The sequence below is a fragment of the Poromitra crassiceps genome (assembly GCF_964638095.1).
Source record: "Poromitra crassiceps genome assembly, chromosome: 2".
Lineage (NCBI taxonomy): Eukaryota > Metazoa > Chordata > Actinopteri > Beryciformes > Melamphaidae > Poromitra > Poromitra crassiceps.
This window is the reverse complement of record NC_139624.1, coordinates 22428761-22456260: the sequence shown is the minus strand read 5'-3', so window position 1 is coordinate 22456260 and position 27500 is coordinate 22428761. Positions and strand designations below refer to the sequence as shown.

Sequence of the window (27500 nt, the reverse complement as noted above, 5' to 3'; positions counted from 1 at the left end):
GTTCAATCTGCCTCTGCCACCCTGCATGTTACAATCTGCCCTGGATACAATATGATCCATAGTATTGTTCTGAGGTAAACGTGTCTGATATTGATTTATTTGCACATAAGCCCCTCCCCTGTATATGTCAATGCTCAGTGCCCATGTGCAGTTTCAGATTGATTGACAGGAGGCTGTGCATGGCGAGGTGTAGATTCAGTCTGCCAGGGATTATTCACTGCTGATAATGAGTCACTCCCTGCACATTATCTGCTCCTTATCTGTCTACAGTGATCAGATAGAGTCACACACGACACGTGTACACGCACGCACGCACGCGCGCACACACACACACACACACACACACACACACACACACACAAACGCACGCACGCACGCACACACACACACACACACACACAAACGCACGCACGCGCACACACACACACGCACGCGCACACACACACACACACACACACGCACACAAATGTCAAAGTGTGTGTCTCAGAAGATCATGTTTTTTTGCCTTAGTTTCACACCAAGGGGGGGGGACTAAATCAGTTAAAAGTCTGTGGATTGTTGTTGTCGCTGACTTTCTTGTCGAAAAATGTTTTAATAATTTTGTAGAGGCAAATTAAATCCATCAGGTATGGAGGACAAAACGAGGACACACTGTTAGGAGAAACACAGTCTTTAGGACGAACACATTTTGGCAGAACACCGGTAATGTGATCGGTCTTGACTAATTAGCTTTCTCGATTATGTCGGGATCCAGACTTCCAATTAAACCAATCGTTTCCACTTTCTCTTTGATGAATTCAACTCAATTAAGTACAACTATACTCTCCGTTTTGTCAATCTCAGCTGCAGCTGCAGACACATTGTAATTCTGTGGCACTTTTTGAAAATGCAACAGAAAGTGATTGGGCCTATGGCCAGCTCAGGAAAGCTTGTAAACTCGTTTGCTCTAAACAAACAGCTATGAGATTTGCACAATTGTCCAAAGCAATCAAATGCATGAATAACATCCAATTGAAACAAATTGACTGATTTCCTGTATGTTCGTTTGTTTCATGAGAAAAGAGAGAGAGTCTTCTCCATCCTCCCCCTCCTTGTCCTCCGTCTCTGACCTGTATCTATAGGGGATGTCTCTCTCTCTTTCCCTCGCTCTCTCCCTCCCCTCTCTCTCTCTTTCCCTCTCTGTATAACCCTCCCTCTCTCTCCCTCTCCCTTTCTCTCTCTCCCCTCTCTCTTTACCTTTCCCTCTCTCTCTCGCTCTCTCTCCCTCTCTCATGCAGTGTTACAGTGGGTAGTATTTGTCGTGCCACACTTTCTGCCCACTCTCTCCCAGTTTAGGCTGCAATCCTCAGGGCTCTGAAACAAGGACACTCTCTCTCTCTCTTTCTCTCTCAATTCAATTTAATTTTCAATTAGCTTTATTGGCATGAAAATACACTGTTTATAATGCCAAAGCATGTAAATATTAACAATAATACAATAATAAATAAACTATAATGAATGGACACTATATGTACAATCAAAAATACCGTCAATTCCGGACTATAAGCCGCTGCTTTTTTCCCGTTTTTTGGGCTTTTTTGCCCCCTGCGGCTTATATAACGGTGCGGCTTATCTATGGATTTTTCCAGCAAACGGCCACTCGGGAACCTCCAAAATCTATGGATGTTGGTATGAGGCAGAACGAGAGCAAGACAGACATTATGAGAGCGAGACCCTGATTGGATGATGTTGCAAAAAATGTGCCTCGCGACCTGATTGGAGCACTGTGCCACTACTCTCTCTCAGCCACTACGGTAAAACACCCTCCCTCCTCCCTCGCTCCGGGGGGAAAAAGGCAGCGATTGAGCCTGAAAGACAGTCTGAATGAAATTGAATGTAACATTCCCAATTCTATGTATTACATTCTAAAAAACTAACAGCAACATTTTGGAAGGCTAAGCCACACAACTAGCTCGTTGTAATCTAACATCATGCTTCAAAAGATGGAGAACTGGCTGTGTTACGACGATGGCGGCGATTGAGCCTGAAAGCCATGTCTGAGACAGTAGCGAGACAGGAACAACAACAGCAGCAGCAGCAAAGGATCATGCACAAACCCGAGACGAAAGGGACTGTCCGTCAGGGCGCGGACGACTGTGTCAGCAACTCCCTCCCGACTACCAGGAGAAAATTACAAACTTCGGCGAATTCACACAAAGAAAGATCAAGGAATATTCCATCGGACCGGAGCAGATCATAAATATGGATGAAGTGCCTTTGACGTTCGACCTGCCTCTCACTAGGACTGTTAACAAGAAAGGTGAATCGTCCATCACGTTGAGAACCACAGGTCACGAGAGAACGAATTTCACTTGTGTTCTTGGCTGCACAGCATCTGGAATAAAGCTCCCGCCGATGGTGATTTTTAAGCATTTCACAATGTGTGATTTTGTCTGGGGATTAGTGACCTGACTTTTGTTTTGTTGAAATGTTAATAAATGGGAGCTTCCCCAAACAGCCATCTCTTTCCCGACAATCCCCTCTGTGCACGAAGCCTTACATATGGTAATTAAACATCAAAACACCCGCGGCTTATAGACCGGTGCGGCTTATATAAGAAAAAAATAGTCAACTTTGAAGGTGCGGCTTATAGACCGGTGCGCCTTATAGTCCGGAATTTACGGTACATCAATCAAAAACCCCTCATAAATAGGGCATTATAACTCAAATATGACAATCGTCATATTTTGTATGAATTTCCCTTATTTTATTTTATTTTCTCTTATTGACAATCATCAATAAGGGAAAAAAGATCTGCCGGTGTTTCGCTGGATGTCCCTGAAGTCGTGGCAAGAAGCCAGATATTTAGCTGTTTTGTTTTTTGCCTAGCAGGTATTTGAGTTTGTCCCTTTCTGATTGTGTTTCAAATGATATTTGTGTAGAATTTTGGGGAAGAATAGTGCTCTAATTTCTCACAGTGGAATAAAAAGTGTATCTGGTCTCCAGTGTTTTCTGTGAGCACTGTGGACACAGCCTGCCGTCCTGGAGGCTGAATCCACGTTAAATGCCTCTCTCTGGATGGCACTCAGCTTGTGGTGCTCAAAGCGCCAAAAATACATTTGAAAATGTCAACAGCAATGTCTCTTTGCTTTGGTCCGTGGATTATCTTGAGTAACCGACTCGAGACATTGCTGTTGAGTTTTTCAAATGTTTTTGTTTTTGTTTGTTTTTTACTTTATGAGCACCACGAGCCAAGTGCCATCCACATCCAGTTCCATTGTATTAGAGAGAAGGCAGACATCTCTACAGCCGATATCTCCAAAACTCTGCAACTCACACCAAAACCATCTATGGATAAGCACTACAGGTGAGGGGATTTTGGGGTGAGCTGTCTCTTTAAGATATAGAGTAAAACATCAGGGTAAGCCCCTAGTCCATCCTAGAGGGAAAAAAACATTGCAAGTATCCTGTAGTGTGAGAGAGGCTTTGTGACGCAGCCTGGCTCCTCCTCTGCATCACACCCAGTGGCTGTCTATCCTAGGCAGGGCTTAAATACACACCAATTACCCCCGTTCACTGTGTGTGTGTGTGTGTGTGTGTGTGTGTGTGTGTGTGTGTGTGTGTGTGTGTGTGTGTGTGTGTGTGACTGTGTGTGTGTGTGTGTGACTGTGTGTGTGTGTGTGTGTGTGTGTGTGTGTGTGTGTGTGTGCGCGCGTGTGTGTGTGTGAATCATCTTTTGCATGGTGAATAAGTCAGCTGCAGAGGTAATCCCCGTTCTCGCTCTCTCTCTCTCTCTCTCTCTCTCTCTCCCTCTCTCCTCTCTCTCTCACACACACACACACACACACACACACACATACACACTGAATGGAAACACCTTTACCATGGCGCGGGTGTAACCATGGCATAGAGGTGTAAATGAGCTGGAGGAAGCTAAAAAAAGGTGCAGGTTCAGGAGCAGTCATCTGAGAAAACGTAATGGAAGCTTTGTGGAAAAGTGATCACATGTTTATGATAGGTGTTTGTTTACATGCTCCCAGGCTACTCCTGATTGGTTTATCCTCTCATGCTACAAACGGACATCCTGCTACAGTCGTGACACATGTCATTTCCTTCTGCGCAGTGAGATGGTTGGCGAGTGTATTTCAGTCCAGTGTTTCCCCTACCATTCTACAGGCCTGGCGGCGCCCCCGCCAGGCCAGAAAAGAAATTGCAAAAAAAAAAAAAAAAAAAAAATTAGATTTCCCCCCCTGCTCTCCCAAAAATTTCAATAAACCTTTATGGCATATTATTGCAATACAACAATACTGGTGTTGACAGTAATAGAAGATGCCAAATCATTCAAAACAATAAGCATTTTGCTTTTAGGAGCATTGTGCCAGCGTGCAGCGCTGTTCCAAAACGTGTCAACGTGTGTCGTTGTCTGGGAAACGCACATCCCATAATACAACTGTTCGCATCGCATCCCATAATAGTATGATGATACTTGGGATGCCATTGCGAACATAGATATGAACAGGTTAGCTAAAAGTTTAGCGTCGCCAGCGATGGCCCCCACCGACGGCCCCCACCATTGCGGTCGGGGTACGTTTCGAAATCCCTCCAGGCCTGAAAGATTTTCTAGGGGAAACACAGTCGAAAGAAAATACTTCCTACAGTACATGAAAGTGCTCACAACAAGGTCTGTGGATTATCTTGAGTAACTGGGTCATGATGTCTGGAAAGAGACATTGCTGTTGTTTCTTGCTTTTCAAATCTATGTTTTTGGTGCTTGGATCACCACAAGCCGAGTGACACCCAGTTCCATTGTATTGGAGAGAAGGCAGACAGACATCTCTACGGCCGATATCTCCAAAACTATCTCCAAAAAGGTCCCGTTTGAAAATGGGCATGATCTGAGCAAGGGAGCCGGCCCCCCCACATTGCCCCCTCCACTTTACGCCCCTGGTTCACATTGGTTTTAAGTCTCAACACAAAATGGTCCGTAGTCTTGATTTGGGAAATTGGGAGTGAACTGTCCCTTTAAAGTTGATTCAGTTGATATTGCATGAGAACTGGGAAGACATTTTCTCAGATGTGCTGCTAATAATAATAAAGAAGATGACCTGTGGTTTGTTTCTCTTTCAGGATCAAGCATGAGAACATTGTAGCTCTGGAGGACATCTACGAGAGCCCCTCCCACCTCTACCTGATCATGCAGCTGTGAGTCCACACCTTTTATTCACCTTCTCTCCCTCTCTCTCTCTCTCTCTCTCTCTCTCTCCTTCTCTATCCGCTTTGATTGCACAGCAGCCATTTTGTGTCTAAAAGGCAGGAAGTAACACAGGCGCGAGCAAAACATTAATGAGGGCCCCAGCACTGGAACACCTAATGGATTAGAAGTTGGAAACCCTCATTAATGTTCTGCTTGCACCTGTGTTATTTACTTCCTGCCATTTAGACACAAAAATGGCTACTGTGAAAAAGAACAAAAGAAAATTAGTTTCTGGGGGATTGGCTTGTTGAGGTGAGGTGAATAGGGAACAAGCGCAGATTTGCTATATCTGCGACAGTGCGACCACATACGCACATTTCTGAAAATGCAGGCCAGCAGGGGCAGTCCACCCTAAAAGCAAATTTATACTGACTGCGGAGTGTCCGGTGTCCGCGGTGTTCACGGCAAGACCGTTCTCTCCGCAAATACGGTAGGAGTGCAGTGTCTGCAGAGAGTGGAGAATCCCCCTTCAGGCTCTCGTTGTGTTTTTAGCGAGAATGCAAATGTCACATCAGTTCTTCCGTGTGTGATCCTGATTTATATCGGCGAATAATCAATCCTAGTGCAATTGTAGGCTGTATTGTTAGTCTCTGACTCCTCATTCAAGACAACAACTTCTTAGATCAGATATCTCTTTATTCTCTTCTTCTCAAGTCCTCACTCCCCGCATACATACATCACCAACGTCCACAGCGCCACTCTCTGGCGCACTACTGCCCTTACATCTCCCCCTTTTAGTTAAAGGTTATCCGCCCTTCTTATACATCAACTAGAACATGTTGTGTCATATAACTTGTGGAAACTGGTGCATTTTTAACTAGGAGCATTTACACATTTAGAACATTATGTGCGAGGACATCATTTCTTTTTCTTTCCATACCACATCTTTTCACTGTTACACTACTCCATCCCTCCTCTTTTTTTTTTCATTTTTTTTTTCAAATGTCCAGTCTGTCTGGAGGCTTAGACTCCCGCCCCGACCTGGTGAACTTTATGTTAGAGGATACTTGGGGCGCAGGCACCACTCTCAAATGCGACCGGTTGCGCCGCAGTTGACCCCCCGGTGTGTCCACCATGTAGGAGCGTGGTGTGTGTGCTGGCCCTACAACAGTCCCTTGAGCCTTTGTAGGCATAATCCAAACCTTCTGTCCTGAAGGTAATGGTGGCAGAATCTGTGTGCGGTGTCGCCGATTGAATGTTTGTTGTTGCAGTGTTTTCAGGGCTGCATCTTTTTCCCTGAAGGACTGGAGATCCGGCCACTGTGGCTGTAGCTGTCCAGATGAGATGGGGACTGGGGTCCGGATTCTCCTTCCCATCATCAGCTGTGCTGGTGAGCTCCCTTGAGCTAGGGGTGTTGCTCTGTAGACTAGCAGTGCTTTGTGAAAGTCTCCCTCTTTTGCCAGGAGAGACTTAATGGTTTTGACGGCCCTCTCTGCCTCTCCATTGCTACGGGGATATCTGGGGCTGCTTGTGACATGTTCAAAGTCAAAGTCTCTTGCAAACAGAGCAAACTCATGGCTGGAGAATTGAGGTCCGTTATCTGAGACCAGAACCTCGGGGCATCCAAATCTGGCAAAAACAGCTTTGCATCTCTCAATCACCTGTCTTGCTGAAGTGCTGCCGGGCAAGTTGCACACCTCTATGTATCTGGAAAAGTAGTCAACCAACACCAGATAATCTCCATTTCTCCACTGGAACAGGTCCGCCCCCACTCTCTGCCATGGTCTGCTCGGCAAGTCTGTTGTGATCAACGGTTCGACTGGTGTCGGGGTTTCCTGAGCGCAGGTCTCACATCTTTCCACCATTTGCTTTATCTGTGATGTGATACCCGGCCACCAGACGGATTCTCTCGCTCTTGCAAGGCATTTGTTGATCCCTTGATGTCCTTGGTGAAGTCTCTGCAGGATATCCAGCCTCATGTGGTCTGGGATAACCAGGCTCTCTCCTTTCATAAGCAGTCCTTCTCCCTCATGTAGGTCTGACCTGTCTGGCCAGTAGGGAAGTAACCTTTCGTGAACATCTCGCCTGTGATCAGGCCATCCCTTTTTGATGAGTTGGCGAAGGCGTATGCATGTGTCGTCGCTGTTTTGTGCATCTTTTATTTGTTCTAGTTTTGTGGGCGTTGCCGGCAGCTGAGCAATCACACTGTTGATGTACGCCTTACATTCCTCATCCAGCGCCTCCTCTTCGTCGGTGAGTTTGTCTGGTAAGGGTGCTCTTGACAACGTGTCCGCTGTTATCAGATTCTTGCCTGGCACATGTATGATATCAAAGTTGAACCTGAGCAGCCTTATTCTGAATCTGAGTATCCTGGGAGGAAGGTCATCCAACGCCCTCGATTTGAGGAGTGTGATGAGGGGTTTGTGATCCGTTCTTAAGATGAAATCCAGACCACTCAGATATCCGCTCAGGCGCTCACATGCCCATGTCACGGCAAGGGCTTCCTTTTCAATCTGAGCATACCTTGATTCTGTCGTAGTCAGGCTCCTGGAAATGAAGACGACTGGTCTCCATGAGCCGTCTGGCTGTTTCTGTGTCAGGACCCCTCCTAGCCCATAGGAAGAGGCATCTGCCGACACGACTGTCTCTCTCTCAGGGCTGTATGTCGCCAGCACAGTGTCCGTGCTGAGTTCTTTCTTTGTGTCCTCGAACGCCTTCTGTTGTGGCGCTTCCCACGTCCAGGTGACATCTTTCCTCTCCAACTCCCTGAGAGGTTTTGTCAGTTCAGGCAGACGTGGGGAAAATTTCCCCACAAAGCCCACCATGCCCATAAAGCGACGGACCTCTGACACGTCTTTTGGTTCCGGCATGTGCAGGATCGCTTTGATCTTGCCGGGATCAGCCCTGACGCCTTGTGCATCCAATACATGGCCGAGGAACTTGAGTTCTGTCATAGCAAACTGGCACTTGTCATTTAGAGTAAGCCCCGCCTCTCTGAATCGTGCCAGCACATTGTGTAGCCTGGCGTCATGTTCTGCACGGTCTTTCCCTGTCACGAGGACATCATCAGCGTGGCAGAGCACTCCATCCATTCCCTCTACGAGCTGAGAGATCCTCCTCTGAAAGTGCTCTGGGGCTGATGCAATCCCAAAGGGCAGTCTTTTGAAGTAGTACCTGCCTTCTGGAGTGATGAAAGTGGTGAGTAGCATAGAGTCTTTGTGCAGCGGCACCTGCCAAAACCCTGACGTGGCGTCGAGCTTTGTGAAGACTGCGCCTCCCTCCAACCTTGCTAGTGTCTCATCCACCGTTGGCACAATAAGCCGCTCTCTTATCACACTGTCGTTGAGACGTGTTAAATCCACACAGATGCGCATTTTTCCTGATGGTTTGACTATGGGAACCATGCCCGCGCACCATTCTGTCGGTTCCTCGACACGGGCTATAACCCCCATCTCCTCCATGCGATCCAGTTCCTCTTTGACTTTGCTCCTAAGAGGAATAGCTACACGTCGCGGGACGGAGAGGGCATAAGGCTGTGCTGACTTTTTAAGTTTGATTCGGTATTCCCCTTTTAATTGGCCCAACCCTGTGAACACCTCTGAGTAGGTTGAGCGGAAATATGTCCCTACATCCTCAATGTGGTGAAGCTGGGGAATCATTTGTAGCCTCATGATTGCGGGGAGGCCCAGCAATGGCGTAGCTAGCCCCTTGACAAGGAAGATTTCCTCCTCTATCTGTATGTCCCCCCTCTGCAGCACTGCATCCACTTGTCCCATGGCCTCCAGTGGCTGGTTATTAGGGCCCAGCAATGGTCTGCTAGGGGGTGAGAGTGGGCCATACCTGTCTTCCACATATTCAGTCTCTGGTACCGCCGTCACAGACGCTCCTGTATCTATCTTAAAACAAAGAGACTGTCCGTTTATAGTCAGAGTTTCTTTCCATGTGGACTGTATTTGGGGATTTTTCATTTCCACTGTTCCCAAATATGCTGCATCTGACTCTGTCTCTACAGAATTAAGGGTTTGCGCTGACCTGCACACAACAGCAAAATGTCCTCTCTTGTGGCATTTCCTGCATTCAACGTCCTTTGCAGGGCAGTCACTCCATGAATGCTTTGAAGTCTTACCGCAGTTTCCACACGGCTTGACATTGGTCGAGAAAGACTGATGTGGACCCGGAGCATAACGCTGATTTTTCTGTTTGTAGCCATCTTTCTTGTATTTATTATATGCTACTGCATCCATGTGGGCAGGGGATTCGACTGAGCGTAAAACAGTCTGCTGCTTTCTCACTTCCTCGTGCTGCCTGACTTGTGTAATAGCTTTGGCTAGATCCAAGTCGGGGTTTAACTGTAGCCTCTCTGACAATTTAGCATCGCGTATTCCAACTACAATCCTATCTCTGATCATTTCATCACGCAATCGCCCATAATTGCAATGTTCAGCCATTTTATGCACATCAGTAATAAAGTGTTCAGCACTCTCACCGTCTTCTTGGCTCCTTTTGTTAAACTTTGCACGTTCAAATATGACGTTATGTACTCCAACAAAGTGTCCATCAAAAGCCTGTTTAACAGCCCCGTAGTCCTTTAGCTGCGCTGTGGTGAGAGGCAGGGAAGCTAGTATGTCGTCAGCCTTGTCTCCCATGGTGTAGATCAGGGAGTTTACCTGATAATCCCCCTCCTTCTCCTCCAGCCCTGACGCTATCCTGAAGCGTTCGAATCGTCTGATCCATGTGGGCCATGAACTCGGTTCGAAATCGAACGGTCCCGGAGGTGTAATTGCCAGCATGTGTTCCATCTTGACTGTGTGGAGCTGACGCTGCGTTAGCTGGTTAGCTTAGCTTCGTTAGCCTCTCTTCTGTGGCTTGTAGGCTACTGCGACGCACTTTCATTCACCAATCTTCTCTTAATTGCGTGGACTGGTCGTCACAGCTGCCAGACCTATCTGTCGTGGGTGTAGCGTAGCCCTTCTGACACCATGTATTGTTAGTCTCTGACTCCTCATTCAAGACAACAACTTCTTAGATCAGATATCTCTTTATTCTCTTCTTCTCAAGTCCTCACTCCCCGCATACATACATCACCAACGTCCACAGCGCCACTCTCTGGCGCACTACTGCCCTTACATAGGCTACTTTCAGTTTGTTTTTAGCAAGTAAGTTTGTTGTCTTCTTGTTTTTGTGCTTTGCATTAAAAAAATTCGATCTCAAATCGTTTTTATTGACGTAGTAAATTGTAGGCTATTCACTCTAAAATGGGCTCCCTCATGACTGTGAGAAAAGGATCATGTTGCTCCCTCACTCATGTGGCGATGCTCAAACCCATTTTGCACTGATTTCGCCGGTCACTTGGTCAGTTTGTGGAGGCTTCTTCCCTATACAAACCATAGCAAACATTAGCCAATCATAGCCTCGGAATTGACTGCACGAGCTCGCCGTGGGCTCCGCGGAGTGACATTTTTTGAGAGGAGCGCGGAGCTCCGTGCAGTCCCTCCGCAGAGCCTGTGCGGAGCGCAGCGCTCGCCGCACAGAGCCTCCGCTCCGCGAAAACCGGACACTCCGCAGTTAGTATACATGTAAATTAGCTTTAACTCTGCCTCTTTGAGTGGCAGAGTTAGGGGGGTTAGTGCTGACCTAGCAAGCTAACTTGAGCTAGAGATTGTGAGTTCCCAAACTCCACACAAACCACACACATATCAACACAAAGCTGCCCTTTGTTAGCTCACTCTAGTGGTAAATAAAATATTAGATTTTTCCAACCACAGATTTCACTAATACATCAATGAATTTCACATGTAGCTTTAGCTAATTGCTCCCTGCTAACGTGAGCTCCTGTTGCCAAATCTCGCGAGAGTGTGTTGCTGAGACAGAGACAGGTCTTGAACAAATTCCATTTTCTCCTCATCTGTCTGTCTGAAAAATGCCATTTTAGTGTCCGAATGTTCAGAAGATACGTGGCTTGCAGAAAAATGAGCCCAATATTTACTTTGATGACTATGGGGGTGAAATAATCTGTCATAATCTGAGATGGCGTTCACTCCTCCCATTTACTCCAATAGACTGGAGGTGTGGAAATGACTTGACGATGGTGTGTCTCGCTCTGAGATCCCACCGTCTCTGGCAGGAGGGAACAGAGTCAGCCATCTTATGCAATCAATGCATCCCCCTGCTCCGACTCGACCACTCCCATCGGACACTGCGGTGATCAGTCAGTCATGTCTGAGGGCTTAACACACACACACACACACACACACATGCCTGCAAATGTGGCTTGCTGTCACCCGTGATGCACAGCTCTGGCCTCAGGGTAGCGGAGCACCCGCCACCTTGAAATGAATGAGCAGCCTGCAACACACGGCCCGAGGGGGGGGGGGGGGGGGGGGGGGGGGGTTGTGCTGCAGTCAGACGTGATGGAGGGAACAGGCAGGAGGGATGTAACGTGATGGAGGGAACAGAGAGGAGGGGTGTAACGTGATGGAGGGAACAGAGAGGAGGGGTGTAGCGTGATGGAGGGAACAGAGAGGAGGGGTGTAACATGATGGAGGGAACAGAGAGGAGGGGTGTAGCGTGATGGAGGGAACAGAGAGGAGGGGTGTAACATGATGGAGGGAACAGAGAGGAGGGGTGTAACGTGATGGAGGGAACAGAGAGGAGGGGTGTAACATGATGGAGGGAACAGAGAGGAGGGGTGTAACGTGATGGAGGGAACAGAGAGGAGGGGTGTAACATGATGGAGGGAACAGAGAGGAGGGGTGTAACGTGATGGAGGGAACAGAGAGGAGGGGTGTAACGTGATGGAGGGAACAGAGAGGAGGGGTGTAACATGATGGAGGGAACAGAGAGGAGGGGTGTAACGTGATGGAGGGAACAGAGAGGAGGGGTGTAACATGATGGAGGGAACAGAGAGGAGGGGTGTAACGTGATGGAGGGAACAGAGAGGAGGGGTGTAACATGATGGAGGGAACAGAGAGGAGGGGTGTAACATGATGGAGGGAACAGGGAGGAGGGGTGTAACATGATGGAGGGAACAGAGAGGAGGGGTGTAGCGTGATGGAGGGAACAGAGAGGAGGGGTGTAACGTGATGGAGGGAACAGAGAGGAGGGGTGTAACGTGATGGAGGGAACAGAGAGGAGGGATGTAACGTGATGGAGGGAACAGAGAGGAGGGGTGTAACATGATGGAGGGAACAGAGAGGAGGGGTGTAACATGATGGAGGGAACAGGGAGGAGGGGTGTAACATGATGGAGGGAACAGGGAGGAGGGGTGTAACATGATGGAGGGAACAGAGAGGAGGGGTGTAACGTGATGGAGGGAACAGAGAGGAGGGGTGTAACATGATGGAGGGAACAGGGAGGAGGGGTGTAACATGATGGAGGGAACAGAGAGGAGGGGTGTAACGTGATGGAGGGAACAGAGAGGAGGGGTGTAACGTGATGGAGGGAACAGAGAGGAGGGGTGTAACATGATGGAGGGAACAGAGAGGAGGGGTGTAACATGATGGAGGGAACAGGGAGGAGGGGTGTAACATGATGGAGGGAACAGGGAGGAGGGGTGTAACATGATGGAGGGAACAGAGAGGAGGGGTGTAACGTGATGGAGGGAACAGAGAGGAGGGGTGTAACGTGATGGAGGGAACAGGGAGGAGGGGTGTAACATGATGGAGGGAACAGGGAGGAGGGGTGTAACATGATGAAGGGAACAGGGAGGAGGGGTGTAACATGATGGAGGGAACAGGGAGGAGGGGTGTAACATGATGGAGGGAACAGGGAGGAGGGGTGTAACGTGATGGAGGGAACAGGGAGGAGGGGTGTAACATGATGGAGGGAACAGAGAGGAGGGGTGTAACGTGATGGAGGGAACAGAGAGGAGGGGTGTAACATGATGGAGGGAACAGAGAGGAGGGGTGTAACGTGATGGAGGGAACAGGGAGGAGGGGTGTAACATGATGGAGGGAACAGAGAGGAGGGGTGTAACATGATGGAGGGAACAGGGAGGAGGGGTGTAACATGATGGAGGGAACAGGGAGGAGGGGTGTAACATGATGGAGGGAACAGAGAGGAGGGGTGTAACGTGATGGAGGGAACAGGGAGGAGGGGTGTAACATGATGGAGGGAACAGAGAGGAGGGGTGTAACATGATGGAGGGAACAGGGAGGAGGGGTGTAACATGATGGAGGGAACAGAGAGGAGGGGTGTAACGTGATGGAGGGAACAGAGAGGATGGGTGTAACATGATGGAGGGAACAGAGAGGAGGGGTGTAACGTGATGGAGGGAACAGGGAGGAGGGGTGTAACATGATGGAGGGAACAGAGAGGAGGGGTGTAACATGATGGAGGGAACAGAGAGGAGGGGTGTAACATGATGGAGGGAACAGGGAGGAGGGGTGTAACATGATGGAGGGAACAGAGAGGAGGGGTGTAACGTGATGGAGGGAACAGGGAGGAGGGGTGTAACGTGATGGAGGGAACAGAGAGGAGGGGTGTAACATGATGGAGGGAACAGGGAGGAGGGGTGTAACGTGATGGAAGGAACAGAGAGGAGGGGTGTAACGTGATGGAAGGAACAGAGAGGAGGGGTGTAACGTGATGGAGGGAACAGGGAGGAGGGGTGTAACATGATGGAGGGAACAGAGAGGAGGGGTGTAACATGATGGAGGGAACAGGGAGGAGGGGTGTAACATGGTGGAGGGAACAGGGAGGAGGGGTGTAACATGATGGAGGGAACAGGGAGGAGGGGTGTAACGTGATGGAGGGAACAGGGAGGAGGGGTGTAACGTGATGGAGGGAACAGAGAGGAGGGGTGTAACATGATGCAGGGAACAGGGAGGAGGGGTGTAACATGATGGAGGGAACAGAGAGGAGGGGTGTAACATGATGGAGGGAACAGGGAGGAGGGGTGTAACATGATGGAGGGAACAGAGAGGAGGGGTGTAACATGATGGAGGGAACAGGGAGGAGGGGTGTAACATGATGGAGGGAACAGGGAGGAGGGGTGTAACGTGATGGAGGGAACAGGGAGGAGGGGTGTAACATGATGGAGGGAACAGAGAGGAGGGGTGTAACGTGATGGAGGGAACAGAGAGGAGGGGTGTAACATGATGGAGGGAACAGAGAGGAGGGGTGTAACGTGATGGAGGGAACAGGGAGGAGGGGTGTAACATGATGGAGGGAACAGAGAGGAGGGGTGTAACATGATGGAGGGAACAGGGAGGAGGGGTGTAACATGATGGAGGGAACAGGGAGGAGGGGTGTAACATGATGGAGGGAACAGAGAGGAGGGGTGTAACGTGATGGAGGGAACAGGGAGGAGGGGTGTAACATGATGGAGGGAACAGAGAGGAGGGGTGTAACATGATGGAGGGAACAGGGAGGAGGGGTGTAACATGATGGAGGGAACAGAGAGGAGGGGTGTAACGTGATGGAGGGAACAGAGAGGAGGGGTGTAACATGATGGAGGGAACAGAGAGGAGGGGTGTAACGTGATGGAGGGAACAGGGAGGAGGGGTGTAACATGATGGAGGGAACAGAGAGGAGGGGTGTAACATGATGGAGGGAACAGAGAGGAGGGGTGTAACGTGATGGAGGGAACAGGGAGGAGGGGTGTAACATGATGGAGGGAACAGAGAGGAGGGGTGTAACATGATGGAGGGAACAGAGAGGAGGGGTGTAACGTGATGGAGGGAACAGGGAGGAGGGGTGTAACGTGATGGAGGGAACAGAGAGGAGGGGTGTAACATGATGGAGGGAACAGGGAGGAGGGGTGTAACGTGATGGAAGGAACAGAGAGGAGGGGTGTAACGTGATGGAAGGAACAGAGAGGAGGGGTGTAACGTGATGGAGGGAACAGGGAGGAGGGGTGTAACATGATGGAGGGAACAGAGAGGAGGGGTGTAACGTGATGGAGGGAACAGAGAGGAGGGGTGTAACATGATGGAGGGAACAGAGAGGAGGGGTGTAGCGTGATGGAGGGAACAGAGAGGAGGGGTGTAACATGATGGAGGGAACAGAGAGGAGGGGTGTAACATGATGGAGGGAACAGGGAGGAGGGGTGTAACGTGATGGAGGGAACAGAGAGGAGGGGTGTAACATGATGGAGGGAACAGGGAGGAGGGGTGTAACATGGTGGAGGGAACAGGGAGGAGGGGTGTAACATGATGGAGGGAACAGGGAGGAGGGGTGTAACGTGATGGAGGGAACAGGGAGGAGGGGTGTAACGTGATGGAGGGAACAGGGAGGAGGGGTGTAACATGATGGAGGGAACAGGGAGGAGGGATGTAACGTGATGGAGGGAACAGAGAGGAGGGGTGTAACATGATGCAGGGAACAGGGAGGAGGGGTGTAACATGATGGAGGGAACAGAGAGGAGGGGTGTAACATGATGGAGGGAACAGGGAGGAGGGGTGTAACGTGATGGAGGGAACAGAGAGGAGGGGTGTAACATGATGGAGGGAACAGGGAGGAGGGGTGTAACGTTATGGAGGGAACAGGCAGGAGGGGTGTAACATGATGGAGGGAACAGGGAGGAGGGGTGTAACATGATGGAGGGAACAGAGAGGAGGGGTGTAACATGATGGAGGGAACAGGGAGGAGGGGTGTAACATGATGGAGGGAACAGGGAGGAGGGGTGTAACGTGATGGAGGGAACAGGGAGGAGGGGTGTAACATGATGGAGGGAACAGAGAGGAGGGGTGCAACGTGATGGAGGGAACAGGGAGGAGGGGTGTAACATGATGGAGGGAACAGGGAGGAGGGGTGTAACGTGATGGAGGGAACAGGGAGGAGGGGTGTAACATGATGGAGGGAACAGAGAGGAGGGGTGTAACATGATGGAGGGAACAGAGAGGAGGGGTGTAACGTGATGGAGGGAACAGGGAGGAGGGGTGTAACGTGATGGAGGGAACAGGGAGGAGGGGTGTAACATGATGGAGGGAACAGGGAGGAGGGGTGTAACATGATGGAGGGAACAGAGAGGAGGGGTGTAACGTGATGGAGGGAACAGGGAGGAGGGGTGTAACGTGATGGAGGGAACAGGGAGGAGGGGTGTAACATGATGGAGGGAACAGGGAGGAGGGGTGTAACATGATGGAGGGAACAGGGAGGAGGGGTGTAACGTGATGGAGGGAACAGAGAGGAGGGGTGTAACATGATGGAGGGAACAGGGAGGAGGGGTGTAACGTTATGGAGGGAACAGGCAGGAGGGGTGTAACATGATGGAGGGAACAGGGAGGAGGGGTGTAACATGATGGAGGGAACAGAGAGGAGGGGTGTAACATGATGGAGGGAACAGGGAGGAGGGGTGTAACATGATGGAGGGAACAGGGAGGAGGGGTGTAACGTGATGGAGGTGTAACCACTTGATAAGTTAACCCAATCAAATAGTTATATCAGTAACTCAAGTCTAGGGCCCTGTAAGGAGAATGGTAAGTAAGACTCAAATACTTTTCTTTTGATTACACAGATAAAAATACATTTATTCCAGAAAATCAAATACAACAATCTTTCTTTCTTTTTAGAGCTCTTCAGATACTGTATAACAGAAAATAAAATTAACTTAAAGTGTCCACCCTTAAGTTCCTGTTACTACCCGGGTAGTGCTATATTTAACTTAAGCGCAATTTCCTTTGTCCTTGGTTTTCCTCCTTTCGATCAACGTTCCTTAGTCTTGAGATTCAGTTTAGTCGGTACAGTCCATAAGTCTTTTCAGTCAACTACGTAGTTTTAGTGCAATTAGGGGCCCCCTATATCTCTCTAAGCTTATCTGTATCCAAGTGGAGAAGCAGCGGTGGTCCACATCCATGGAGCAGCTCCTCGACTCCACCAGTAGCAGCTGGGGACGCTGTGGTGCCTCCTGCACGCTGGAGATTATCAGTCGTCCCCTCTCTCAGAATCGACCATACAAAAAACCAACCTGCATACCATACAGTTTAAATTACAATTAATGTCAATTTTCTTACAATATGCAGATAGTTTCAGTAACGAAATCTCTTAGTTCTAAATCACTCATTACTTGTGTTCACAAAGCAAACAGAACACAGACGTTGTCAATGACAATTAAAGAATAAACTAAAATGCCACCATACAAACGTTTTTTCTCTGAAGCAGTTAACCTTCATTTAAATCTTTTACACACAGTACTTTTTAACAGTGTTTGGTTCATATTACATCATGCAACATGTTTCCCCGATTGGTTTTTTATATCTCTGGCAATGAAAAGCAACATGTGCTACGTTTGGTTGCAGCTAGCACAGACAAGCTAATACACTCACCGGAGAAATATCATCAAAACAAATCAAATCCTCGTCCTCCGCAAGGTCCAGTGTGAACCACAAGGTTTAAAAACACGGTACCTTGGTCTCAAAAACTCTTCAAGATAAACTTTAGCTGTTAAAACAACTTTTTTATTTCTTCTTCTTCTTGCTAGCTTGCATCAGGCTTGCATGGCGAACGCTGCTGCTAATGTTTCTGTTTCCGTTTTTTCTTACTCTACGTTTTTCTCCTTTTGACATCAGCTGAATGCAATCTTCCTGCAGGGACCTAGCGCCCTCTGCGGGAAGATGTTGAAAACTGCATGTGATTATTCTAAGAACAGGAATGTAATTATTTTGAGAAAAGGAATATTAACCCTACAAATGAATTTGACTATGTTGAATTTATGGGGGTTACATCCTCCCCCTCTGACCTTGCATGCGTCCCTGCATGCTCAACTTCTTACACTATCTCAGACTCCCGTGGCTGTAACTGACAAATTTGTGGCAGAGAGTCAATACTAAGAGCATCAGCAAAGGCCTTATTTAACCCATTTAATAATGACTCCATAACTACTACTAGGGGGTTCCCTAATGATGGATATGTCAGTCTTTTAGGGAGCGTTCTTTCTCGTGTAGATCTCCTCATTTCCACATTCTCTGTTTCCTCTTCATCTCCGTGATCCTCTTCATCTCCGTGATCCTCTTCATCTCCGTGATCCTCTTCATCTCCGTGATCCTCTTCACCCACATCAGACGCCTGAGAACCTCTCTCCTCTTCTACTTCATCCAAGGCTGGACCTGGAGTTCCAGCTTCCCCAGGCTCAACTGTTTGCTCATTCTCGACAGCTGTGCTCTCAGAGCTCTCCGTTGACTCTTGAGGATGGAAAGCAGGTGCCTCTGGGTCGAGGGCAGATTCCACCACTGATTCCTCAATCCCACTCTCTGATGCAGGACTATGTGGGGGGATACTGTCTGTTACAGCGGGGCTGTCTCCTTTGACAAGACTGTTTTCCGCATTTGTGTCTCTTTGCTTTGTGGGAGTGTTCTCTCCAATGGAGCTCAATTCAGGTTCATTTCGCAGGCCGTTATCCATCCTTCCTCCCTCATTGTCTGTGACATTTGTGTCATCCACAGGTGTGACGTGAGGACAGTAGTAGTCAGCACCTGTCTCTTCATCATCGCTTCCTGACAGGAGATTCTCCTCAGTTTCATCTTTGTCAGAGCTTCCAGCCACAGCTGTATTGTTGGACTGTGAAGCTCTAGACTCTCTTCCTGCTTTACGCTTGCTGGGCTCTTGTTCTACAACTGCGGAGGGCAGGAAACCACAGGGTAGCAACAAGTCTCTGTGTAGCACTCTTTCTGGCCCATCTGAGCCAAAAGGTGCTATGACATAAACAGGTAGGTCTCTCACTTGTTTTACGACTTTGTAGATTGTCTGACTCCATCTGTTGGCTATTTTATGTGGCCCACGAATTCCAACATTCCTCACTAGAACACGATCTCCAGCCTCCAGCTTTGACTCTCTGACTCTTTTGTCGAAGCGCTGTTTGTTGTGGAGAGCACTCTTTGCACTGTGCTCAGTTGCAATTTTATAGCTCTCTGTGAGACTCTCTCTGAGACTCTTAACGTATTCAGTGTGGGACACTTTACTTTGTCCAACAGAGGTCAAGCCAAAAGCAATGTCAATTGGTAGGTTGGGTTGTCTTCCAAACATGAGTTGGTATGGAGAGTATCCAGTGGTGTCATGCTTGGTGCAGTTGTAAGTGTGCACTAATGGCTGCACAAAGTCTCTCCATTTGATCTTGTCTCCTTCCTCTAGTGTCCCTAGCAAAGCTAGAAGTGTCCTGTTAAATCTTTCCACGGGATTCCCGCGTGGATGATATGGCGTTGTTCGAGTTTTCTTTATGCCAAGCAGGCTACACAACTCCTTGATGAGAGTGGATTCAAAATCCCGGCCCTGGTCACTATGTAACCGCTCAGGGAATCCATAATGGACAAAGAAACTATTCCACAATGCCTTTGCAACTGTTTTTGCCTTCTGGTCAGGTGTTGGTACAGCCACGGCATATTTGGTGAAGTGGTCTGTGATAACGAGTATATTTTTGGTACCTCTTCCATCTGGCTCTAAAGACAAATAATCTATACAAACCAGTTCGAGTGGTCTGCTTGTTTGGATGTTAACTAGAGGAGCACTACGTTCTGCCCTGGCCTTGTGTCTAATGCACCGCTCGCATGTTTGTACTTTGTTATTAACATCTGCTGACATGTGAGGCCAGTAGAAACGAGTGCGCACCAAATCCATGGTCTTCACGCTGTCTCATCCTGTGTGAGAGACGTCTTCCCCCTTTCAGTATGGACATCACTCTGCTAATAGCGGGGTCTTTCTTTTGTTCTAGAGCCCAATCTTGCTGAGAGAGGCGGGGTAATGTGCATGACCCTGGTAACAAATCTGCATGGCTGTACTCTGGTGGAATGACACTGTCACTAATAGCGAGACATTCGACTGCGATTGATGCTACAGATAGCTCAGGGTTTACACTGGAAGTTTTCTGGGCAAGATGCCTCTGGCAGACAGCCTTTACTACATCTACCGAGATTACTGGTTCCTCCCTTTCCTGAACAAACCGGGCTATGAACTGCTCTATCCGGTTGTCCTCATCCTCAGATGTGTGATCTATCTCACTCTGGAGATGTGGCCTTCTAGAAAGGCCATCCGCATCCTGATTGTTCTTTCCAGCCCTGTACTGTACATTGAAATCAAAAGTTGAGAGATCTGCCAACCACCTATGCCCTGCAGCGTCTAGTTTAGCCGTTGTCAAAACATACGTCAGGGGGTTGTTATCAGTTACCACTGTAAACTTTGCTCCATAAAGGTAGTCAAAGAATTTCTCGGTTACTGCCCATTTAAGAGCAAGATACTCTAGTTTATGGGTGGGATAACGCTTTTCACAGTTAGATAGCCCCCTGCTAGCAAAAGCTATCACTCTTAACTGACCGTCTTGCTCTTGATAAAGAGCCGCGCCTAACCCGTGTAGACTCGCATCAGTATGCAGAATGTAAGGCTTTGTAGCATCTGCGAAGCCTAGAACTGGCGCAGTTGTGAGTTTGTGGATCAGTGTGTTGAACGCGTCATCACTTTTTGATGTCCATTTTTCAGCAAATGGTTTCTTTGGGTCGACTACAGGGGTGTTCTTTGGGTTTCCCCTACGAGACTTTTTAGTGGGGAGATAGCCTGCTGTTAGATCATTCAAGGGCCTTGCTATCTTAGAATAGTCCCGGATGAATCGCCTATAATATCCGGCGAATCCCAGAAACGATTTTAGCTCTTTTATGTTGTTGGGTTTCGGCCAGGTTGTGAGAGCGGCTATCTTTCCTGGATCTGTCTCCACCCCTTTCTCTGACACAATGTGCCCAAGGTATCTGACGGATGTTTTGAAGAAATGACACTTCTCAGGGGAGAGTTTGAGTCCAAATTCCTTCAGTTTACTGAGAACATGCATCAGACGTTCTTCATGCTCTTCAAGCGTGTTAGAGAAGACAATTAGGTCGTCTAAAAACACTAGAACTTCTTTGAGGTTCAAGCTGCCTACACATTTCTCCATTGCACGTTGAAATGTGCTGGGAGCATTAGTCACCCCCTGGGGCATACGATTAAATTCCCAAAACCCCATAGGTGTTACAAACGCCGTCTTGTGCTTATCTTCCTCCTCTACTTCGACCTGATAATATCCGGATTTTAAATCCATGACTGAAAACCATTTTGAGCCTGTCAGAGATGAAAAGGCTTCCTCAATATGTGGCAAGGCGTACGCGTCTTTGATTGTCTGGTTGTTTAACTTGCGATAATCAATGCACAGTCTGATTGTGCCATTTTTCTTTTTCACAACTACAATGGGAGATGCGAATGGGCTTTCAGATTCACGGATTATGTTGGCATCATACAGTTCTTTCAGGTGTAGCCTGACAGCTTCGAAATCTGAGGGGTGAATGGGCCTTGGGCGTTGCTTGAACGGAGTGGGGTCTGAGAGCCGTATACGATGCTTTACAGCTGTGGTGTGTCCATAGTCTAGTTCATGTGTGGCAAAAGCATCTGACATAGAATTTAGTTTCTCAGTGACTCTCTTTTTCCATGTTTCAGACAGCGGGGAATCAGTGAAATCAAATTTCAGAGCGCAGGCTGAATCAGTTGAGCTGATGTTACTGCACACAGCAGTTGTTGTGGCAGTTTGAGGGGCTTTATCTGCATCAATGCCTTGACTCTCAGCAGATGGTAAACGTGAGACTGACAATGGTTTGTGGAGTTCAGCCATGGTCTGAGAAGCAGGCACTTTGATGACACGGGCACTTTCATTTTTTACAAGAATGGGGACTTTGAAAGATGTTTGAGCTGGTGCAGTCATGACATAACTGCAGAATATTAGACCACCAGGTAAGCTAGAACCTGTAGCCTCAACTATCAGAGGTGCGCCTGGGGAAATGCAGACATTTCTGGCGTATCCTGTCAAAACAGCTTTTTCACCTGCTGGTATGGCCACACACTTCTTACTCATCAGCTTTATTTTTCCAACCCTCCCACTGTCTGGTTCATGTCTGCGGTACATTCTGTTGATCAGAGGAGCATTAGCACAATGTATTTGTTTGTTGTTAACATTGGACTCTTTACAGGCTGCATAGCTTTCATAAACTACATCCAAAACATTTGTTCCAACCAGCACAGGAACTTCTTGGTTTGTTCTACAATCAGGTACGATAAGTGCTAGAGTGCTTATTTCTTCGGGTTTCCCTGCAATTTCTTCTGGGAAGAAGATGCTTAACTCTGTGTATCCCAGATAAGGCACAGTTTGACCACCTGCCCCCTCTATATCCAGAAGGTTGTGCAATGGTTGGATTGACCGTGAGGACAGGTGGAGCTTGTGGAAAGACTCTGACACAGTTGTCACCTGAGAGCCTGAGTCAAGGAGACAAGTGCATTGAACTCCATCAACAGTCAGTGTGGCAGTGTGTTTTGATCCGACTAGTGCATTCAAAAGAGCCTTTTCTGACATTTCAGTTATAGACTGACTCATGTTTTTTACCTTTTTGTGTCTCTGATTCGGTGTAGAATTTTGTGCTGGTTGGGGACTTTGTTCTGGTTGGGCCTCAGTCTGTCCCTCTACTGAAACCCGGTCCAGTTTAAAGCTTGCCCGTACTTTGCTTTCCACTCTTGCTGTTTGACTTTCAGCTCTTTGTATTTCTTGTCAACCAGGTCTTTGTTTGGGACATTTTCGCATTGTCTTGCAATGTGGCCATTTTCTCCACATTTAAAACAGAACCAGGGTTTTGGTTCTGGCCTTGGTGTCTGCAGATGCATTTGCATTTCAGCTGGCTGTGCCTCTAGAACTGTGGGAATATGTTGGTCATGTTTCCCTCTCCTCTGAGCTCTTTTTTCTGTAAGCTGTACTTGTAGATCAGCCACTTGTTTTCTGAGGCTTTCTGTCTCTGCTACATATTTCTGTAGCAGTTCTGTGTTGGGGTCAATTTTGGGAGTGACTTCTGCAACAGACTGAAAGTGCAAGGAGGGTTTCACTTTGGAGCTCCCAAAATGACGTTGCATTCTATCCATCTTCACTGCTCTCCTTTCCTCTTCTGTTCGCAGCTCGAGAAGAAGTTCAGAGAAGTCAGGTGGAGTCTCAGTCTTGAGCTTTTGTTGAAGAGTCAGTAGCAGGGTTTGATCCCAGCAGCCGCGAGTGAACTGTTTGAATAGCTGTCGGTCGGCGTCAGCTTTGTGTAATCCGCCTCGTCTGACTGCAGTGCTAAGAAGTGCTTGTAGTCTCTGAAGATATTCAGATGCTTTTTCGCCTGCATCCTGGTGCGTGCTGAGAAACTTGGCGAAGATTTCCTCTCCATCATCAACAAGTCCATACGCTGACTGAAGAAGTCTGACATATTCTTGGGGATGTGAATGAGAGCCAAGTTGCTTTACAATGTCCAAAGCAGGAGAAAGCAAACTTTCCAATATCATCCTTCTTTGCATGTCTATTGGCAGGCCGTCCTGAAACATGAGCTCAGCATGTAGGCACCAGGTCTCAAAGTCGACTTCGCCTGGTGGTTTGGGCACTCTGCCTGAGAAGGACCTCAGTCGCTTGGAGCCTAGGCTTGGGGCAGAAGATGCTTGATTTTTGATAACATGCTCTACTATTATGCGTTGAACATCTTTGGGGTTGAGTACATCCTTATCTAATGTAGCTAGATTGACTGGCACAGCTCGTGTTTTGGGCTTTGCCCCCTTATCAGATGATTTAGAGGTTGACTGGGGTTTGGCACGAGCTGTCACAGATTTATTCTTAGGGGGTGAGGGTATTTGTGTTTCGGTGGATGCCACATTATCTGACTCACTCTCCTCAGAATCTTCTTTTTCTGAGGTTGCTCCACTATGGTGGGATGGTATTGGGGAAGGGGGCTTGCTAGTTGAAGGGATCATGTTGTCAAAGCTAACTAAGCACCACTTCGCGTCGGGGTCTTTAGTCGGGGCTACTTCACAGGGAAACTGTGGCTTAAGGCCTTTAACTGCCTCTTCAGAATCAAACTCAATAATAACTCTCTCTGATTTTAGTCTGATTATCGTAGCCACTTTCCCATATCTCATCAGAGCCTCTGTGATTTCCTCATCTGTGTCATCGTCACTAATGCCCAAAGCTACGACTGACCTCTCCGAATCTACCCCAAACTCTTGTTCAAGATCAGTAATGGTAGTCATATTTACGTTCTTTTGTAAACCTCAAACAAACAATTTACCAGTGTATTACTGTATGAGCTATGTTTGAGTCCTACTTAACTTTCTCCCGGCTGGCTCGCCACAAAATGATGTAACCACTTGATAAGTTAACCCAATCAAATAGTTATATCAGTAACTCAAGTCTAGGGCCCTGTAAGGAGAATGGTAAGTAAGACTCAAATACTTTTCTTTTGATTACACAGATAAAAATACATTTATTCCAGAAAATCAAATACAACAATCTTTCTTTCTTTTTAGAGCTCTTCAGATACTGTATAACAGAAAATAAAATTAACTTAAAGTGTCCACCCTTAAGTTCCTGTTACTACCCGGGTAGTGCTATATTTAACTTAAGCGCAATTTCCTTTGTCCTTGGTTTTCCTCCTTTCGATCAACGTTCCTTAGTCTTGAGATTCAGTTTAGTCGGTACAGTCCATAAGTCTTTTCAGTCAACTACGTAGTTTTAGTGCAATTAGGGGCCCCCTATATCTCTCTAAGCTTATCTGTATCCAAGTGGAGAAGCAGCGGTGGTCCACATCCATGGAGCAGCTCCTCGACTCCACCAGTAGCAGCTGGGGACGCTGTGGTGCCTCCTGCACGCTGGAGATTATCAGTCGTCCCCTCTCTCAGAATCGACCATACAAAAAACCAACCTGCATACCATACAGTTTAAATTACAATTAATGTCAATTTTCTTACAATATGCAGATAGTTTCAGTAACGAAATCTCTTAGTTCTAAATCACTCATTACTTGTGTTCACAAAGCAAACAGAACACAGACGTTGTCAATGACAATTAAAGAATAAACTAAAATGCCACCATACAAACGTTTTTTCTCTGAAGCAGTTAACCTTCATTTAAATCTTTTACACACAGTACTTTTTAACAGTGTTTGGTTCATATTACATCATGCAACATGTTTCCCCGATTGGTTTTTTATATCTCTGGCAATGAAAAGCAACATGTGCTACGTTTGGTTGCAGCTAGCACAGACAAGCTAATACACTCACCGGAGAAATATCATCAAAACAAATCAAATCCTCGTCCTCCGCAAGGTCCAGTGTGAACCACAAGGTTTAAAAACACGGTACCTTGGTCTCAAAAACTCTTCAAGATAAACTTTAGCTGTTAAAACAACTTTTTTATTTCTTCTTCTTCTTGCTAGCTTGCATCAGGCTTGCATGGCGAACGCTGCTGCTAATGTTTCTGTTTCCGTTTTTTCTTACTCTACGTTTTTCTCCTTTTGACATCAGCTGAATGCAATCTTCCTGCAGGGACCTAGCGCCCTCTGCGGGAAGATGTTGAAAACTGCATGTGATTATTCTAAGAACAGGAATGTAATTATTTTGAGAAAAGGAATATTAACCCTACAAATGAATTTGACTATGTTGAATTTATGGGGGTTACAGAGGGAACAGGGAGGAGGGGTGTAACATGATGGAGGGAACAGAGAGGAGGGGTGCAACGTGATGGAGGGAACAGGGAGGAGGGGTGTAACATGATGGAGGGAACAGGGAGGAGGGGTGTAACGTGATGGAGGGAACAGGGAGGAGGGGTGTAACATGATGGAGGGAACAGAGAGGAGGGGTGTAACATGATGGAGGGAACAGAGAGGAGGGGTGTAACGTGATGGAGGGAACAGGGAGGAGGGGTGTAACGTGATGGAGGGAACAGGGAGGAGGGGTGTAACATGATGGAGGGAACAGGGAGGAGGGGTGTAACATGATGGAGGGAACAGAGAGGAGGGGTGTAACGTGATGGAGGGAACAGGGAGGAGGGGTGTAACGTGATGGAGGGAACAGGGAGGAGGGGTGTAACATGATGGAGGGAACAGGGAGGAGGGGTGTAACATGATGGAGGGAACAGGGAGGAGGGGTGTAACATGATGGAGGGAACAGGGAGGAGGGGTGTAGGTGATTTGATAATTGACCTGTCAACGTGATGACGCTCATAGATCCTGTGTGGGTGTGTGTGTGCACGCGTGTGCGTGCGTGTGCGTGTGTGTGTGTGTGTGTTTGACCTTGAATGTACTTATGTGTGTTCTCATGTGTGCATGTTTGAAAGCAAAGAACTTACATTGCCAAGAAGTGAAAGCTAAAGGTTGTTCCATAGCAACATCAACATCAGCATACAGTAGCTCTGCAGCAGCAAAGCTATGCCTCCGTACAGAAGTACCTCTACCGAAAGGTCCTGTTTTGTTCCCGGGCATGATGTGTCTCTGTCATGGTTCTGTGCTGTTCTCTCTCATTGCAGCAAGGAGACGTTTTCAGGCCAAAATGGCAGCAGCACTGTTGTCAAAAAAGCACCAGAAATTAATCTCTTTGCTTGTATACTCTTTGATGAAAGTATGTACACTGTACAGTATGTAGAGAATATTACTGCTACTACCACTACTATTTGTATTACTACTAGTACTAATTATGTTACTATTACTTCAGCTTTTTGGTTCTTAGGAAAGTGACATTTAAAAAGAAACATTAAAACATATTTTTCAGTCAAGTGAGTCACACTCATCCAGCAGAGGGCGCTGTGTGTCTGCACATCATCTGAACCATCACTCATCAATCATTTTCAACCTGTTTCAGCCAATAGAGCAAAATACTGTAACTTCAATTGATAGATAGATAGATAGATACATACATACATACATACATACATACATACATACATACATACATACATACATACATACATACAAACATATATACATACATACATACATACATACATACATACATACATACATACAAACAAACAATAGAAACCATAACCCTACCCTTAACCAAGATGTTTGACTTACCTAAACATAACCAAACCAGGAAACGCGGCAACATTTTCAAATTAACCGATGGAGGAACGTAACCGTGGCGTCGAGAAATGACGAAGCTAGTGTGAGTGTAAGAAGTGAAGTCACAACGAGGGCCGCGGTGTGTGTGTGTGTGTGTGTGTGTGTGTGTGTGTGTGTGTGATAGCATATGGGTCACAGCTTCCAGACGCTGAAGACGTTTGCTGCTCGTAAATCTCTTCGAGTCTGTTAGCGCTTACTGCCAGATGTGTGTGTGTGTGTGTGTGTGTGTGTGTGTGTGTGTGTGTGGTGTGTGTGTGTGTGTGTGCATGCGTGCGTGCGTGTGTGCGTGTGTCTGCGTGCGTGTCTGTCTGTCTGTCTGTCTGTCTGCGTGCGTGCGTGCGTGCGTGTGTGTGTGTGTGTGTCTGTCTGTGTGTGTGTCTGTGTACTTCAGTGTCTTTATGTGGGTCTTTGTGTTTTGTGTGTATTTATGCACTTTTCAGAGTCTGTGTCAGTGTAAATCTAAGTAGGAATGCACG

The 27500-nt window shown here is 47.5% G+C and overlaps 1 protein-coding gene across 1 annotated transcript in view; it reads left to right on the top strand.

Moving 5' to 3' along the window:
• The window catches only part of LOC310798964 (calcium/calmodulin-dependent protein kinase type 1D-like), a gene marked incomplete at its 3' end in the record, with an annotated part of 107015 nt that overhangs the window by 54266 nt on the left and 25249 nt on the right, over positions 1–27500 (top strand). Inside the window, exon 3 of the mRNA XM_083661527.1 lies at positions 5107–5181. Within this exon, the coding sequence (XP_083517653.1) occupies positions 5107–5181 (75 nt within the window). The remainder of the gene's footprint in view (positions 1–5106; positions 5182–27500) is intronic.